The sequence below is a fragment of the Chiroxiphia lanceolata genome, chromosome 5, assembly GCF_009829145.1.
Source record: "Chiroxiphia lanceolata isolate bChiLan1 chromosome 5, bChiLan1.pri, whole genome shotgun sequence".
Taxonomy (NCBI): Eukaryota; Metazoa; Chordata; class Aves; order Passeriformes; family Pipridae; genus Chiroxiphia; species Chiroxiphia lanceolata.
Window position 1 is genome coordinate 2,062,064 of NC_045641.1, and position 19,209 is coordinate 2,081,272.

Below are 19,209 nucleotides of genomic sequence, written 5' to 3' on the forward strand. Positions count from 1 at the left end.
GGTGAAACCAGCAGCCAAGGAGGAGTTTTGCTTCCTTTGCCTGTTTAGGACTTTGCAATTTGGCTTTTGCTTTACCCTCCTTTTCTGTCTCTTTTATTCTGTGACACCCAGCCTGCTCCTCTGGATGTTTACTCATGGAATATCCTGAGCTGAAAGGGACCCACGAGGATCACGGATCCAACTCCCGGCCCTGCACAGACACCCCAAAATCCCACAGAGCATTGTCCAAACACTCCTTAAGCTCTGGCACCACTGCCCTGGGGAGCCTGTTCAGTGCCCAACCACCCTCTTGGGGGAAGGACTTTTCCCTAAAATCCAACCTAAAATCCAACCTGAACTCCCTGACTTTCCATTAAAGGAGAAATCCCGCTCCATTCCCACTCCTCGACGCAGAGACAGAGCACCTGCTGCTCCACCCGACTCCCCCACACAGTGGTTTGCTGCCTCTACTCCCAATTTTTTTCCTCTCACCAGACAGAGGAATTCTTTAAATAAAGGCATGTTCCTCCACCTCCTACAAGAAGTCTGTCTCCCCTGCCTCGTCTGCAAACAGCTTCACAGATTTCCACTGACATCCGTCATCTCGCCACCTTTGCATAATTCACTCCATCCTTTGGCTTCCTCCATCGCAAGGGAATCCATCCACCTCCTTTTTTTTTTTTTTATTTAACTTTTAGGTTTATTTGGTGTCTGTTTTTCATTCAGTGGCTTCATCTTCGATTTTCCTGTCACTTCATTCCTCCTCCTCCTCCCCTCGCGGCGCGTTGCTGCTCGCCAGCGATTGCTGGCTGATGAGGGACAGGTAGGTGGCAAATATTTACTTTACCACCCAAGACAAATATTGACATCTCTCACCACCACCCAGTTTTCAGAGGGATAAGAAGACAGTCCCTCTTGAATTATCCTGACAACAAGATGCAGCCACATAATACCCCTGTTCCTCCACCTCTCACTGAAGAGCCATCACGTGTTTCAGATGTTTTCATTTCTAAAGGCATAACCACAGAAAATGTTTTTTTTGTCACTCTCCCACTGCCTTTAAGATCACATATTTAAGTTTATTTGCAGAAAGGGCTCATTATTCGAATTTTCCCCCCCCCTAACTTTCTCTCTCTAAAAACCAATCAGCATAAAATCTCTTTTACTCTGTGCCCTGAATCTGTTGGGTCGCTGAGCTGTCTTGGATTTTTTATCAGCAAGAAGCTGGCTCAGGCCTCCTCTACTTGCTCCCCACATTCTGCACCAAATTCTCTGCAAAATGTTCCACTTTAATCCAATTGTCCTAACCCAGCCCATGCCCCAAGTCAGCTTTTATGCTGACAACTTCTGAAGTGCCTCAAACGTGAACATCATCCGAGAGGAGTAACCTCTGGGCTCAAAATCTCTTCCCCTTTTGGAGGGAGAGGCCACCAGTTTGGAGAACCAGACTAGATTTAAGAGATTTTTAAGATATTTTTAAGATATTTTTAAGAGATTTTTAGGAGATTTTTAGGAGATTTTAAAGCCAACACAACCAAAACCCCAAAACTTTTCTACTTTATCCACAATGGTTGGGCAAGATGATCTCGAAGGTCCACGATTTGATGATTCCAGGATTCTGTGATTTAAGTACTTGCTGCCCATCAACTTGGGTGCTTCTCTTCTTATTCTTTGTCTGTTTAGGTTTTAGGCAGGACTGGGATTTCCTGGGAATGTGTTCAGCAGGTCAGGAATTCCGTTTCAGTGGGAGCTTCAGCCTGGCTGCCGATGAGGACGAACACGGAACACTCAAATTCTTGGAGCAAAGAGATGCCCATGTCTTTAAAAAAATAATAAAAAAAATCCAATTCCCCATTTTCAGAGCAATCCAAAATACTGTTCTCCATTCCCACATGGAAACAAAACAGCACTGCCACAGGTGTCTGGCTCCATTAGGGTGTCCAACCCCTTCACTTTTTGGGGAATGCCATTTTTAATCCCACTGTTAACGAGGTAACGATCTGCTATCACCCCCTGTGCTGGTTGACAAACAGCAGAACGTCAGTGACAACTTTATTCCTCATCCTCCTAGTCCAGCAGTGATGGAGAAACTCAATAAACACCATTTGAGCTGCTCTGAGCCTCTGGAAATCCCAGGCTGGGCTATTTCCCAGTAATAAGATGGAAATGAGTTGCCATCACTTCTGGAAAAGGCCGTGCTTTGGATTATTACAAAAATATTGCCATTATCCTGCAAGGTGCTGGGCAGCCTGGCTGGGAGCCAGGCAAGCACTTAGGCTTAAAAAACAACCAAAAAAAAAACCACCATGGGAAGGGTCCCAATCATCCATCCAGCTAATTGTTCCTCTGGATCAGGGCCAAAGTTGTAGATCAACCCCCCCGGTAACACTGATGGGCCCAGAACGTGCAAATCCAGCCACACAAAAATCCAGCAGCATTCCCAAAAACCTGTGCCCAACTCCCAGCCTGAACATCAGGTAGTGACAGGTAATTTCTGAACTATCAGTTCAGTCCTAAAAATCGAATTCCAATAGATTACGGCCCGTGGATTAATAATTTATCTCTCTGCAACTCACAACTCGCAGGGCAACGTTGGGAATAAATCTCCACCTCAAAATGCTCCTTTTCCCTGAAGTCTGCACAAGGTTTTTACTAATTTAGCAATGATTAAATCGAATTTTGTGCCGTTCTGCTTTCAGCTAATGGTTTGGAGAAGAACCCCAAAATGGAATATTAAATTTAAGTCATAATACAAGGGTCTTTTAAACATAAATAAAGCAGCTTCTCCTGTGCTGAAAAAGAAGCCAACCAAAGAGACAGGAATGCACCAAGTGACCTTAATAAAATGACAACTCCACAAACAAGAATATCAAACCTCTTCAAATCAGGCCACAGAAAAGATTTAAACCATCTTCGAGATCTTCGGAAGCACAAAAACCTTCTCTGAGCAAATTACTCTCAATTCTTCACAACTGTCTCCAGCCAAGGAAATCATCCCCCAACACAGAAAATCAATAGGAAGTGCTGCAGACAATAATGCAGCAGTAAGGAGGGAGCAGAACAGTAAATTCTGGGAAGATGGGAGTTTGGGGAACGGGGAAAACAAGTGAACAAAGCAACAAAACAGCTCCTGAACAGCCCCTGCCTCCACCTGACACCCAGAAATAACAGGGCCACCTGTTCCATCAGCCTGAGCAGATGAGAGCAAGGGGCTGAAAGGAGATTATAGGACCTAAGACCCAAAAGAAATCAAGATTTAAATACAAGGGTTTTGTCATGCTGTGCAGGGAAGCAGCAACCAAGTTGGTTGTTGCTTGTACAGTTGTATTTACAACTTGCATGAATATTGATAATTAAGAGCATGAGCTTACCCTATAGAAATACAGAATATAATGGAAAGCAGTAAAAGCATGAACAGGTTAACACAAGAGAGGTGATCATGATCCAAGGTGAGGGAGAAGGAACCAGAAGTTGGGGTGAAGAGGCCACACCAGGAGTGTCCAGCACAGGAGACATGGACACACTGGAGGGTGATGGGGGTGAAGGGATGGGCAGCTCACACGTGAGGAAACACTGAGACAGTGGGAATGCTCAGCCTGGAACAGGGAATGAGGCAGATGAATTAAAAAATTCGTGTCTTCAACCCAAAGGCCCCTTTAAACCAAACACAACCACCCAGGGCCTCTCTCTCTCTCAATGATCAAAATGAAAAAGTCAGCTCTGTTTAAGGGAAACTCTAATTTGGACAGAACTCCTTTTGTCCACAGGGATGGTGAGTCTCCCTGCAATTAATGAGCCACACTCCAGACTGCAAAAACGAGCTGAGGTTCAGCAAACACTTGGTGGGAATCATTTCAGATTCATGGAGTGCCCCGAGGCAGCTCAGTTCTGCTACACCAGCACATCACTGAAGGCAGGTCTCCCCTGCTGGCCTTCCCTGCAAACCCAAATTAAACAGGTGCAGAAATGCACCATCAGGATATTTCTCAGCTGCTGGGACTCATTTTAACCCAACCAGATTATTTCATAAGGCAAAACCCACAAATATAAATTAATTAAAGTCCACGTTCACCCCAAAATGATCCAGCTTTCCCCTTGGATGGATAAGACATTGCTGATTTTTTCCTTCCCTCGTGCCACATAAACACAGCATCTCAAAAAAAACCAACCCAAATCTGGCACTGTGAAGGTTAAAAAGAGCAACAACCACATTTTCACCGGGTAGCTCCTTCCATCCCATGTGGAGCTTTTTCCAGCAGATCCCGACAGACATCAAACTGAGCTCCAAAATTCTCAATTCTCTGCTCAGAAAGGTATTTTTAATACTCTCCACACCTTCCAGAAGCTTTACCTTTCCAATATCTTGCCAGGACTACACTGACAAGGTAAAGATACTTCCAGGAGGTGGAATGTGGGGATTTTGGATGACAGGGAATCTGAGGGTGTGGAAGAACTTTGTTCACTACAGAAAGGAATTGGAAAGCAGAGAATTAGAGGAGCTCTTCAAAAAAGAGCTTTTGTCCACAGGACAGCAAAAGTTTTACAGCATTTCTGGAAAAAAAAATGCTCCTCCAGTCCCATTCCAACAGGGAGGGCTTCAGGGAATTGGGATTATAATGTTTTTTCCTCAATAAAAGGTACTGTTTTGTCTTCAGTTTAGGCTGCAAAAGCCACGTGGCCGTTCCACAGACATGTAAACTAAAATCTAAATTAATAAATTCCCCCTAAATTTAACAGCACTGCCCTACCCTGGATGTATTTGCTCGCTATCCTACTCCTGTTTTCCAGCACTTTTCCCTTTAGCAGCCACTGAGTTATAATTTTGAGGGGGCTGCAGCTGGGAGTGTTAAATGGATTCACATTCCTTTTACTCCACCTTTCAAAATGAAGCCAAAAGCTCTCAGGATCAATATTGTGCATCCAGAAGAACAAGATCCCACAACAACCCCACACAGACCACGAGAAACTCTTTTAACTTGTGCAGGAGGCCGCTGCTAGAAAATCAATGAATATGGGAAATTTTAACTTGCTCTTTAAGGAAATTGGTCGTTTTATAGCTCCCAGCAAAACTAAATGTAAAAGAGAAGAATGCTCAACCAACCAAACCTTCAGCCCTGAAGTAAAAAAAAAGCACTCCCAGAAAATGCAAGGCCGGGAATTCCCAGAGGGACACCCAGGGAATGACAAGGTGACAACAAAGACCCCTCAAAAGGCAGCACACATTTTGGTGACCTTGGAGATAAAGTCTCATCATCTCAGTCCCACGTGCAGTTGCAGAATCCCCTTCCCTGGGGTGTCTGAGCTTGGGATTTTTTGCTGAAATGGCTTTGCAGGGAACGTCCAAACGTGTTTGGTGGCCTGTGAGAAGAGGGAAATCACTGCTGGTGTTTGAGCACTGAACACACTGAGCCTGACGCTGCAGAAATTCAGATTAAAATCTGGGCAGTTCCCAGGAAACACAGTTATGGATAAAGCAAAGGGAGCAGAGGCAGAATAGCAGATATGAAGCACAAGTGACAAAGAACATTGTTCAGGCTCAGCCTCTGAAGAACAGGCTGAAGGAATGGGAACCAAAAAACATGAGGCTGAAGGAATCACTGCTAAGGAAAGTGGGATTTGGGAATACAAGGATCAAATTCAACCTGCCCTCAGAGAATTTAAGGGAATCAGGCAGTTGTGTGCCAAGGGAAGAATTCCTACAAATCACAGGTTCTGATCTCCATCTCCTCAGATGCACTGAGAGGTCACAGAGCTGATCACAGGACAATCAGAGTTGGGTTGGAGGGGATCTTAAAGATCATCCAGTATCCACCCTCCCTGCCATGCAGAGCCTTTGCTCATCCTTCCAAACACCTCGGGGATGGTAAGGCTGGAAAAATCACAAATTCATAATTAAGAGAATCACAGTTCCGCTTCAACCAAACTGTGGACGAGTTGCTGGGGTGACAATCCTGCCTGGAGCCCCACGTGGAGTTGGTGATGGAATTCCCTCCCCTTCAACACCACTTCCTACCACAGAGCTGAATCAGAGAGATGCTCAAATTCACTTTGCAACGAGATGTTTTTCAGGGCCTTGGCCTGTCCCCACACCAAAAGCAGGATTGAAAGCTGAGCGAGCACTGAAAAGTATTTTCCCAATGATTTTCACAGATATAAAAATCCCATCCCCTGGAATCCTTGGGGTTTTTTTCAGTGTTCCTCTGAGTGTGAAGGCAAAAGTACAGATCACCTGAAAAAGACTTATAAATCTCTCTTTTTTAAACACCCAAGGGATGATGAGGCACTGAAGGCATTGAGGACACTCTAAAAACCAGAGTGTGGACCTGGCAGAGGTGAACACTACCAAAATCCAAATTTTAAAACTGCTGCCACTGGAAAGAGGAGGGTCCTGCGGAAAAGGTTATCCAGCTGCAGTCACCTTGCAATGCACATCTCCTCAAAGCAAGGATCTGGAAATATTTTTCCACATCAGGACCAAGAAGGGGCTCTGAAGGAAAGTCACCTTTGATTTGAAGCAAATCATCACGAGAGGTTTGTGTGAGGAACAATTCCAAGGCATCATGATTTATCACCCTGGCAGGAAATGGGGCTGGGAAAAGCAGCTTTTCCAAGAGGGCACCAGGGATGTGACACCCTGATTAACCAGCAAGCACCAAATCACTGTAATAAAGTGACATCATCCTTTTATTGTGTCCCAGATAAATCCACTGCGTTATTTCAGTGTCCTCTGTCATTAAAAAGGGAATGATTTTGGATATTCTGCTCTGATTTATTTATTTACTGACCTGGGAGGTGGCACTGATTTGGATTATTCTCCCTGCCATGCTCAGAAACTTCCAGCTGCTTAAGGAGAGAAAATTAATGACATGATCAACCTTTTTGCAATTGGAATGAAGCAGACAAAGAGTCCTGCTCGTGTTTTCAGCTTGGATATTGCACAAGGCCCAGGGGTCAGCCCTTGGAAAAAGGGAACAACCAGCTCATCCACCCAAACTCCTGCTCCAGGCCTTTTCCAGAGGAGCTTCAACACAGGAGGCTCAGCCATCAGCAAGGCCACAAAAACAGCTCCCTGTCTATTAAAAAAAAAAAAAATATATTAAAAGTTACACTAAATGTTATTTTTCTTGGAGGTTTACCCTTCTCTAAAATCACGTTATTACACTACAAAATTAGATCTGGGATTTTTAAAAGAATCTGAAGTAATTAGTTGTCCAATTCCCATTAGATTGCCAAGGGAGTTAAGATCCTAAATGCCTGTGGCTCTTTTGGAAAACCTCATCCATCACAGAACTCACAGGGTGGTTCACTAAAAACTACAGAAAAACAAGCACTTGAACAGTTTAAGAGTTTTTTACAGCACTTCACAGCCAGTGTTACGTGGCAATAGTGGGCACCACCAAGTTTTCCACTAGAAAAGCTTTGGGAAACAACATTTCACCCACAGAAACCATGGTAAGAAGCGATCAGTGACATTACACTGCTAATAATACTAAAAATATTCAAAATAAAAGGCAAAGCTCCAGTCAGCGAAAGCACCAGACTCCCCTCACTCAAACCACAGCCCCAGAGTGGAGCACAGGGAGATTTTTCCTTCTCCCTCTCCCAGTGCTGCTCTTTGATGTTTGTTTGTTTGTTGGGTTTTTTTCCCAGCAGATGCAAAGCAGGAGTCCAGCTTTTCCTCCTGGAAAGAATGAATTAACAATGCAACACGTGCTGTTGTTGTTGTTATTATTATTATTATTATTATTATTATTATTATTATTATTATTATTATTATTAACCAGTTTCCAGTTCACAGCCTCGCCAACACTCACAACATTTCTTCTGGCCTCTTCCAGCAAATAAAGAGTTTTTCAAGGCATTTAATCCCATACTAAGAGTAGAAGGACTGTATCCAGGCCACATTTAATTACCTAATTCCCTCATGTCCCTCTTTTCTCAGGTGAAAATGGGTTTCCATGGTTCCTACCGTGGCCACAGCTTTTCCAGTTGTTTGCTTACAAGCAGCATGTTGATCTTGGAATAAATCCTGCTGTTGTTTTTGCACAGATATTCTATATTTTGATAGATATGGGTCTTTCCTGTTCTAGAATCATGGAATGGTTTGGGTTGGATGGGATCTTAAAGATCATCTGGTTCTAGGTAATCTCTTAAGATCCCTTCCAACCCGAACCATTCCGTGATTTTCTGATCAGCAAACCTTCTCCAAAGAGTCTAAAAGCATGAAAAAACCAAGAAAAAATAAAGCCAGGTGAACCCCAAATTTTGATTTTAGTTCATATTTTTGAAATAGTCTTTTTGGTCCATTTAAAAAAAAGATGAAATCAGAACATTAAATAAAAATCAGAGTCAGTCATCAATGGCAATTTTGAGGACATGGACGTTGGTGCTTCCCACAAAGAATAGAGGGATAAAATATAATTCAGATTTTCCAGTTCAGCCACCAGAACAGGGGGGAAAGCAGCTTCTCCCAAGTTTATTTCTGACAAAGAAGCTGAGTTTTAAGTGTGTAGATGTCCAAAAATGCAGCCTTACAGTGCCATTCCCAGAAGGATTTGGGAGCCGAGGGGGGTTGGTTGTTCCCAACAGAAATTGGGAGTTCATCATTCCCTTCAAAACACGCAGGCTTGGAGCTGTCCAGCCTCTCCCAGCCCAGACATCGCTGGGGAATCATCAGCCACTTGCTGCTGGTTTGTACACATGGATTTACACAATAAATACAGAAGCAGAAACTGTGTTCTTTCGTAGCTGAATGTTGGGGATAAAACCAGGTGAAAACCCGGCACAGCAAAAATTGCTTCAGCCAAAATATAAATGTAATTAAGAAAAGAAAAAACCACATCAAGGCTGATTATGTGCTGAAATACTTTCTCACTGTGCCCTGCCCTCAAGAACCACAGTCCACCTCAAGTCTTCATCATCTATAACCAGTGTCCACATTATCTATAGAAACCCAATGATGTATTGACTCAAAAACCACCAAAAGATGTTTGCAGGCTTCCTAAATAAAACCACTTCAAAAGGCAGCTGGTCAATGCAACCATGAAAAAGGATAAAATAAAATATCAAAGCCTGCAGGTGAAGGTTGGAAGGGGGTTGGAGTAAGTTGGGACAGTGGAAGGTGTCCCTGTCCATGGCAGGGGATTGGAACTGGATGATCTTAAAGGTCCCTTCCAACCCAAACCATCCCGTGATTCTATGAAAGAATTTTGGCAAATGCAATTCTATAGTGTCCTACTTCACAAAGAATTGCTGAAAAAACCACACAGCCCCCCCCCACACCCCCCCAAAAAACAAAACTGGAGAATTCCTATCAGGGAAGAAACAGTAAGAGCTGGAAAACTTGAGGAAAAAAAGATTCTTCCCTTAGGGTTTTATAAGTGTCACGCCTGGCAAGGAGAGCACAGCACAGGAACAGGGAAGCTTTTAAGGAAAAGAGGTTCCAGGCATTTCCCTTGGAGATCAGTGACTCTGGAATATTAGCAGGAATTTGCCTGCATGGATCCCTCCTGTTCTGCTGGAGAGGAGGAGTCCTGCAGGGAGGCCTTTTGGGGTTTGTGATGCTGGGAAGGGAACAAGTCACTGCTTTTAGAGGAGTGAGTGTGAATAAACTCAGCACATCAAAAGAGAGGAGGTTTTATAGTCCCATAAAACACGTCCACAAATGCTGATGAACTCCCTGTAGTGTCTCCTAATTTCAGCTGCCAGCAGGGATGAAGTGCAGTGGACACTGATGTAACCAGGGAAAAAAAAGGACATTAAAAGCAAAGCCTTGGACACCATCTCCCATGGGATATTCCTGGAAAAGGCTTGGCCAGGGGCTCTCTGGGCTGGGTTAGGAACTGGCTGAGGGCCCAGAGAGTGGTGGGGATGGAGCTGCATCCAGCTGGGATCCATCCCCAGGGGTATCCCCAGGGATCAGGGCTGGGCCCAGTCCTGTTCAGTGTCTGCACTGAGGATCTGGAGGAGGGGATGGAGGGAACCATCAGCACATTCCAGGTGAGCCCAAGCTGGGGGAGTGTTGATGTGCTGGAAGGCAGGAGGGCTCTGCAGAGGGACCTGGCCAGGCTGGATCCATGGGCTGATTGCAAGGGGCTGAGGTTCCCCAAGGCCAAGGGCCGGGTGCTGCCCTTTGGCCACAAGAAGCCCCTGCAGCTGCAGGCTGGGCCAGAGGGGCTGGAGAGCAGCCAGGCAGGAAGGGAGCTGGGAGTTGGGCTGGGCAGGGAGCTGAAGAGGAGCCCCAGTGTGGCCAGGGGGGCAAGAGGGCCAATGGCTGCTGGCTGGCTGAGGAAGAGTGTGGCAGCAGGAGCAGGGCAGGGCTTGTGCCCCTGGGCTGGGCGCTGGGGAGGCCACCCCTGGAGTGCTGTGTCCAGCTCTGGGCCCTGAGCTCAGCAAGGCCCTGGAGGGGCTGGAGCAGGGGCAGAGAAGAGCAGCGAGGCTGGGGAAGGGACTGGAGCACAAGTGCTGGGAGGAGAGGCTGAGGGAGCTGGGGGGGCTCAACCTGGAGAGGAGGAGGCTCAGGGGAGACCTCCTCACTCTGCAACTCCCTGACAGGAGGGGGGAGCCAGGTGGGGGTTGGTTTCTTTTCCCAGGCAGGATCAGCAAGACAAGAGGGCTCAGTCTTCAGCTGTGCCAGGGGAGGTTTAGGTTGGATATTAGGAAGAAGAGAGAGTAATCAGCCATTGGAATGGGATGTCCAGGGAGGGTGGATTCTCCGTCCCTGGAGGTGTTTAAGGACAGACTGGATGTGGAATCAGTGCCATGGGTCAGCAGTAGTGGATCAAGGGTTGGACTTGATGATCTCAGAGACCCCTTCCAACCCAGCTATGATTCTATGATTATATGACCAGGCTGACACAACTGCTCAAGAACGCAGGGAAATGGTTAAAATGGTTAAAAGAAAAGACCTGGCACATCTGCAGCCAAGTTTTATTTCTTCTACATCATCCCATTATGTCAGTTCCAAGAAGATGAAAACTAAAAAGTACAGGCTGGGAATTCCACGCTCTTTCCTTCCACTACCAATATTCCCGCTGGCACTTTCCAACACAGGAACACATCAGGTGTGGTGGGCACTTCACATCCCTCTTTGGTCTTTCCCTTCCAGCTTGGGAAAGAAAGGAATGCGAATCACTGGGGAAACAAGCTGAAAAAAATTCTGTTCTCTCAACCTGTATCAATGAAGAAATTGTCTTAATGAAAAAGTTGTATCTCAAATTGCATCAATTTGATGATGGCCCAGGGTTCACGAGGCACAGGTTTCATGCCACGTGCCCAATATCAAAGCAGGGAACGTGTCATTCCCCATTCCCAACCTTTTCCTTGGTGGGAGCTCTCCCAGCCTAACACCCAGCAGGGCTGACTTCTTTCACAACTACACTTTTATTCATTATATTTATTTCTTTCATTTCTCAACAGCTTTTGGAAATCACCTCCTTCCTAGAATTTGGGTCCCTTATTCAGCACCATCAGCAGAGAGTTTTTAACTCATGTGGATTTAACTCCTTAAATATTTAGGCAGAAATTCCAAAACCCTTTAAAACTGCAACTTTGTAACTGTGTTCAGCTATTAAAAGGAAAATCCATCTGAAGTGAAAGCCCTTCAAACAGAGAGCAGCTCGATGCTCTACAGCATGGACAGAAGAAGATGATGTTTTCCTCGCTCATAAACCCCAAATATTTCATTAAATGAGTTAATGTTTTTAAAAATCTCCCAAAATCTCACTGGGCTCCTCTGCTATGAGCTGCACAAGTGAGTGTGCACTGTTCAAACAGGTCATTTTTATTCAGGGCTTTATTCCTTTGAATTTCAGTGTAAATGTTGGTGTTTATGAAGCTCGTTGGATCAACAGCTCCAGGAGAGAAAAAAAAACCCTGGGAACAGAAGCTGTTACTGCAGCAGCAGTGGAGAAAACTTCTGCTCTGTCACCCTGTTAATATAATGTAATATATAATCCAGCACAGTTCAGTTAACAAGGCCCATTCCTGGGAAAGACAATAATCCAATGCTTGGAGCCAGCTCAGCTCTGGACCTTGTCCAGGTACCTGTTCCCAAAGCAATTCAGTTGGTTTTAAACACAGAATCATCCAGCTAAAGAGAAAACAGATCGATTTGGGGCATTTCTTTGCATTCTTTGTTCTAAAAGGACATTTAAAAGGACACAGCCACTGCTATCCCATTTTATGCCCTTCCAGCTGTAAAAACATCCCCACGCCGTGAAATCGCTCTCTGCTTCCTGAAACCCTTTTTATTGAGGTGAATTCCACCATCCCAAATTCCAAGTGGAGCTTAAGAAAGCCACCAATCTATTTTCTGGAAAAACTAAAGAAGATTTCCATTATCAGGTAAATTGGAGCAAATCTGTAAAGCATCTGGACAGAGAGGGGAGGTGGGACACACTGCACATCTTCTTGGCAAGGCTAAAACTTGAAGAAACACCTTCCTGCAAAACCAGCTTGTGCCTTCCCAAATTAACAAAGATGATGCTCCTCCTGGACTATAAATTTCCACAAAAATTCTTCTGCTCTTAGTACACATTTGCAAAAAAACCTCTGTCACACCAGGCTGGATTTATTCATTCATGCTCTGAGCTCACTTCAAATAACAGGGGGGGATAAAAGAGTGTCAAGTGACCTCCTCTAATTATTGAAATTCCATGTTGAAACCTCAGCATTGTGAGGAGTGGAAGGTTCTCTCTGCCCTGCAAGAGACTGAGTAAAACTGTGTTCTTTTAAAAGCTGCAGACCAATCACTTTTAGGACCAACATCCTCTCAGCTCATGGAGATGAGCATTAATGAGACACCCCAGTCAGGAGTCCAAGGGCATCAGTTCCACACATTTAAGGACCACTTAAAAAGGACCAGGAGGACTGTCGTACCTTATTTTGAGGACAACCATTAAATTCCCGAGAAGAGACTTTCTGAAAAAAATAACACTGCTTCAGGTTCAGAACATCACCCTGTGAACTTCCCAAATGCAACAGCAATTTCAGATATTGCTCTGACATTTCCACCAGGATTTATGGCACGTTAACAGCCCTCGTGCAAGAAGCTGATTTGACTTTCTAAGTATTAACTGTGTCACAGACGGCTCGTTCAGCCTTTAAATGCAAAGGTTCAGGCTCTGCTGAGCCACCCAGGGCAAAAAGCATTTGGGTTTTCCATGAGCACCTTGAGGTGCAGCTCCGTGGAGCGGGATGATGGGAGCTGCAGCTGCCAGGATAAACCCTTCCCTTTTCCATGGTGCATTCCCTCACTCAGTCCCGTGCCAGCCCTGCCACGGCTCAAGGGACCTGAGCAGGCAGCAAATCCAGCCAGCAGCAAAGCCTTGGCCAAATCAACTCCCTCCAATTAGATTCCTGTCAGGAGGACGAGCAGAGCTGCCAGAGCAAGGAAAACATCCTGGGCTGTGGAAAAGGAAGGAATGGGATGACAGCACAGCTGGCTGGGGTGTGTTGGCACGGAGCTCAAAGCTCTGCACATCTTCTCCACTGAGTAACCTGCTGAACATCAGCACCTTTTCCCTGTGTGCCAGAGGGATCCAACAGTTTAGGCCATTAATTCACTTAAAAGCCACGGAGTGACTCAGGTTGCAGCAGCACAGCCCTGAAATCCATCTCCAGATGCTCCCACAGGACTCCTGGACAAGTGGGACGCAGCAAGGACAATTTAAGAGCAGCTTTTCTGCAGAATCACTCCCACTGCCGAGCACCAGATCTGGCTGTGAGCTCCAGAATGATCCCATCTCCCTCCCTCCAGTGCCATTCCTCTTTATAGGGAAGGATTTAAGGGTGGTGGAGCATCACAGGGTAACTAAGAGAGGCTTCTCAATCAAGTGTCTGATCCCTCCAGCTCTGCAGCAGCACGACAGGAGTGTGTGGGCACAGAGGAGGCTTCAAGTTCCTCCTGCTCCAGTTTCCTTATGGTTTCAGCAATGTTTAGGCTGCTAAATGACACCATTTTTGGAAAACACCCGAAGGCATTAGACAGAAACACCCCCAAAAAAGGAAAGCACTAGTTGTGAGAGTCTCCTCAGCAGACAGATCACCAGAACCTGCTAAAATAAATGTCCTAAGCCTACATGTGATTTTCCCTCTCTTCTGCAGGAGCAAGAAAACAGATAAAACTGAGAATCATCCACTACAGATTCAGTACCACAGAAATAGAGAAGATCTCTTCCTCTGGAGGCAAAGAGCTCCAGCCTGAGCTGGTTACAGGACCACAGGGAGCTGTCTCGGGTGGTTTCTCGGGAGCAGGGGAATGCACTGAGACAGAAGAGCTGCCAGGGTGATCACCCTGTCACCAGAAGGGTGACATTCCTGAAGAAGTTGAATGTCCACTGGTGTTATTGAGCAGGGACAGAGGCAACAATCCCATCAAGGTATCAAAAGACAGCACTGAAAAGTGATGATGACGTGTCAGAAGATCTGGCCTTGACTAAGAAAGTAAATGACACAAAACTGTGCTGGACCAAAACCTTCTGGTTTCTCCCCAAGCACTAGAGCACTGAACCTGTTGCATCGTTTGGGCTGGGAAATCACAGAATCATGGAATGGTTTGGGTTGGAGGGACCTTAAGGATCATCCATCCACCCCTGCCATGGGCAGGGACACCTTCCACTAGCCCAGGTTGCTCCAAGCCCCATCCAGCCCGGCCTTGGACACTTCCAGGGATCCAGGAGCAGCCACAGCTTCTCTGGGAAACCTGGACAGGCCCTCATCATCCTCCCAGCCAGGTATTCCTTCCCATATCCCATCTAACCCTGCCCTCTGGCACTGGGAAGCCATTCCCTGTGTCCTGTCCCTCCAGGCCTTGTTCCAAGTCCCTCTCCAGTTCTCCTGGAGCCCCTTTAGGCACTGGAAGGTCTCCTTGGAGCCTTCTCTTCTCCAGGGGAACATTCCCAGCTCTCCCAGCCTGGCTCCACAGGAAAAGTGGTCCAGTCCTTGGAGCATCCCCGTGGCCTCCTCTGGACTCACTCCAGCAGGTCTGTGATTTGTAGGACACATCACAGACGCTGAACTGTGCCAGAAAACCCCAGAATTCCCTCCCTGCATTATCCTGACACAACTATTCCCATCATTCCACTGCTGCAGGAACACAGCTCAGCTCTCCCAGCCCAGCACTGGTTCCTGCAGTAATTAGGGTGCTCAGAAGGATGTTCCTCCCACTCCTACACTGAAAAGCTCGTTACCTCCACGCACAAAACACCAAGTTCAAATTTAAACACGTTTCACCCCTGTCCTGTTGGTGCAACAGCAGCAGCAGCACCACGGGCTCCGCTGGCTCCGGCACCAGGAAATAACCCCAAATTGTGCTTTCCTGCCCTAATATTTTGACAAACTGCTTTTTTTGTTTGTTTGTTTGTTTTCTGCCGCTCCGGCACCCGGCTCTAAAAGGTCACTCTGCCTTCTGTATTATTCTTCCATTCTCAGAGAAGGTCAAAAATTGAATATCTGCATGTTCCGTGCCTAAACGTTGCTCAACACCGAGCCACCTCCGACCCCACACACGGTGCTCGGTGCAGTTTTTTAGGGAGCCTTCAGAAATCCAGCTACAAAAACAAGCTGAAAACAACTCATTTCCCACAGGAGACAATCTGCAGCCCACCACGAGCTCACGTTATTCGGTGCAGAGCTGGAGAGATAACCTTGCTCTAATGTACTTCACACGCGGAGATGAACAATGTACACGCACAGAACATTATCCAGGTGAGCTGCAGCCATGGAGATTGTTCTGATGTGATGACTAAATTCCATTCACCAGGATCTGAAGGAACTGCATCCCTTTCCCTGATGCACTTTGCCACTTCCCCCCCTCCTCCCCAGATTTTCAGCAGGAAGATTTAAATAAACACTTTTAAAACTGAGTTTTCTGCTCCTCCTCCGCTGCAAAGATTCCCCTCTTTCCGAAAATTATCCTTATTCAGAAAAGCAGGATAGAAATAATTCAGGCTTGGGATCAAAGGTTTTCTTACACTGTAAAGGACAAATATTTTAAGCCACTCCAAGGGAACTAATGCACAAACACCCACAAGATTGTGAACAAAGAAGTGCAATGTTTCCTCCTCTCCACGTCAGTCAGTGCTCATCTCTTACCCTAAACCAGCAAGAGATTATGGATCTTAAAGTGCTGCTTTTAGGCATTGTAAAAGCTCTTTTGGAAGCTTTTCTGCCTCCCTCTGACACCCAGTATCAATGAAACCTTTACAAGTGGGTGGTTGTATTTTTCTTGGCACACCTTTCACAGAAAGCTTGGTCAGACGTTGCCTCCCCAGCACGGAAAGAGCTTTTCACTCCCTAAATGCTCACACCTACACCTGCTTCTGTGTTCAGGTTCCATCATCCCTGTTTTTGGAATAGCCAGGATAAACTGCTCCAAATTCACATCCCAAACTCCCACAGAGAAGGGGAATATCCAGCCTTGGTGTTCTGTCACACTGGAGGGAAAATCTCGGGAGGGTTTTCACTCCCAAGGCTTTGTCCTCTCTGGAGCAAAGTCTGCAGAACTCAGGGCTCTTAAACCTCCTGGATCACAGGTGAGGGATGGAGGTCTCCAGTGCCAAAGCCACTCCTCATGTCTTTAAGGTTAATTGTGCCCTTTAATAGGGCCAGACACTTCAGTTCTGTGACACCCTTTTGTTTAGAAACCCCTCAGGAACCTCTGGCTGCACATCCCCAACCACACTCCTGTGAGAACAGTGTTGAAAGGAGGTGAAAATTTGTGTCATGGAGAAAACAGATGGAGGTTTATTTAACAACAATTCCTCTAGAAAGACAAATAATTGGGGTAAGGAGCCACTGGAGGTGATCCAAGGCCCAAACCTTACGTTTAGCAGGTTCGAGAGGTATTAAATTCACACCATGCACAGAGTTGGGTATCTGGGTAAGCAAAAAAACCCTCCATTGTTGCACAATCAAACAAACCTGCAGAGCAACAGCTAAATAACAGCCCTGCAATGAAAATTCCTGTTAGGAGAGGAGGCAGAGAGCACTTTTCATCAACAGCCCAGAGGTGGAATGACCACCATAAATCTTGCCAGGCTCATTTCTTTGACCTCCTCTATCAAATCCCAGGTGAGGCTCTACATCTGTGTGCTGTATATAAAGGCAATTCCCAAATAAATAGAGGAGGAAATACAATATTCATGTGTGAGCCTCACAGCAAGGAGAGAACAGCAAGAAGGCATGTGAGAGATGAGAGCTCTGAGAGAGCCTCACACACTGAGGTGAAAGGCGCAGTCCCAGAATAAAGCCTGAGCAAGGCACAGCTTTAGTCTCTCAGAGTCAAGAATAAGAATCAAATAAGAATTTCCTGAAAACAAGTGTCTCAGCTGCCTACAGCCCAGCCACAGTGACAGGAGAAGACAAGCCATTAGAGCTGTGACACCTCATAAGACAGCGATGACACGGTAACAACAGAACAAAAATGTCACTGTTTGAAAGCTGCTGATAAATCACTCGGTAGGCAAAAGGAATCAACCTTTCCAGACACCAGAAGGATGAACCCACAGAATTATTTTTTTTCCTTTTCTTTGCTGATATTTCAGCTCTCTCTGGAGTGTCACAATCTATTATAAACGTGGCCACTTCCCAAAAACCGAGACAAACCCCAGCGCTGCTGTCTCCTGAGCACGACAGGTGCTCACACCGGTATTTTTGGTTCTAAAAGCTGTTGTAAAAGCTGAACATGCGCCCACCTGGAGGACTCTTACCTGCAGGACATCCTGGATCTTCACCCACACGTCAACCATGTCGTAGAGCTTGATGTCCCCATCGTGCTGGCTGCAGGGAGAGGCCACTGTCTGCTGGAGGTGCCCCAGGACCACCGAGTGCGCGGCGGCCACCGCGTTGAACTTGTCGAAGAGGAGCTCCAGTAGCTCCAGCAGCAACCTGGAAACCATCAAAACAACCCCTGCTCAGCTTCCACAAGGCTCCACGGGCACAAACAGTCATCCAGCACAACAGAGGAGTGGGAAGGAGACAGAAAGAGTGGTCCTGTTTGGTGACAGATGCTGAGACGTCACCCGGCTTCAAACCCTCTCTGTGGGTTCTAATTTCAGCTCAGGTTTGGGACATAAATACTCCTGAGGATCTTTCTCCTCACTCCCTCCTCTATAACAGCACTGAAGTGTCCTACCTGGGGCTACAAGGAAGACAGAACCATTAGTAACTCCAGAGTAACTCCAGAGTAGCACCACATTAGAGATTATTGTATGACCCCAGACAGGGCTGCACACAGGGAGGGAGACAACTTGCTCTTCCCTCAGCAGAAAATAAAGTCTTGAGGCAATAAAAGTGGACTTACCCACACAGACAGAACACAAGAAATTGATTTTGAACTATTAAATTAATATGGTAGCTTTTAAACACTGCAAAATATCAGAAACCTAAAATATCAAGTCTCCTCATCTGTGTCAGTCAGTAAGATTTTACTACTGTATTTACTACAGTGATAATCTCATCTCAATGTCCTACATTTTACCTGCTCCTATGGCTTCCTTACTGCCCAATTACTGCAATTAATGAACCTCAGCACAGCCCTAAATAGTTTGTGATAAGGCAATGACATCACATTTTGACTATTTGAGAACAGGAACGTTGTGATCGAGTTCAGCGGCGTTTAATGAGCAACTCAAGGAGACACATAACCCCAACAAAACGTGGAGATAACACTTCCCAAATCCATATGTTAGGCACTCCCAGCTCTGACAGACAGGCTCCATCACATTTTTCCCTGTAGCAGCTCTGGAGTCACCACATGCTCGCTGTGTGTGCCCGGCGGGAGCTGCGATTCCCGGAGCAGGACACGGGAAATCCAGGAAAAACCAGAGCTGCTCCCGCTCCTTCACCAGCACACTTCAGTCTTCATGGAATTATAGAACCATGGAATGGTTTGGGTTGGAAGGGACCTTAAGGATAATCCAGTTCCATGGGCAGGGACACCTTCCACTAGCCCAGATTGCTCCACCCTGGTCTTGGACACTTCCAGGGATCCAGGGGCAGCCACAGCTTCTCTGGGAAATCCATTCCAGTCCCTCCCCACCCTCACAGCCAGCAATTCCTTCCCAATATCCCATCTAACCCTCTGGCACTGGGAAGCCATTCCCTGTGCCTGTCCCTCCTGCCTTGTCCCCAGTCCCTCTCCAGCTCTCCTGGAGCCCCTTTAGGCACTGGAAGGGGCTCTCAGGTCTCTCTGGAGGCCTTCTCTTCTCCAGGGGAACCCCTCAGCTC

The 19,209-nt window shown here is 46.3% G+C and overlaps 1 protein-coding gene across 1 annotated transcript in view; it reads right to left on the reverse strand.

Annotated features, from left to right (window-relative positions):
- The window catches only part of EXOC4 (exocyst complex component 4), a 304,003-nt gene that overhangs the window by 226,887 nt on the left and 57,907 nt on the right, over positions 1–19,209 (reverse strand). The window contains 1 exon segment of the mRNA XM_032687270.1: positions 17,691–17,868. Coding sequence (XP_032543161.1) covers positions 17,691–17,868 — 178 coding nt within the window.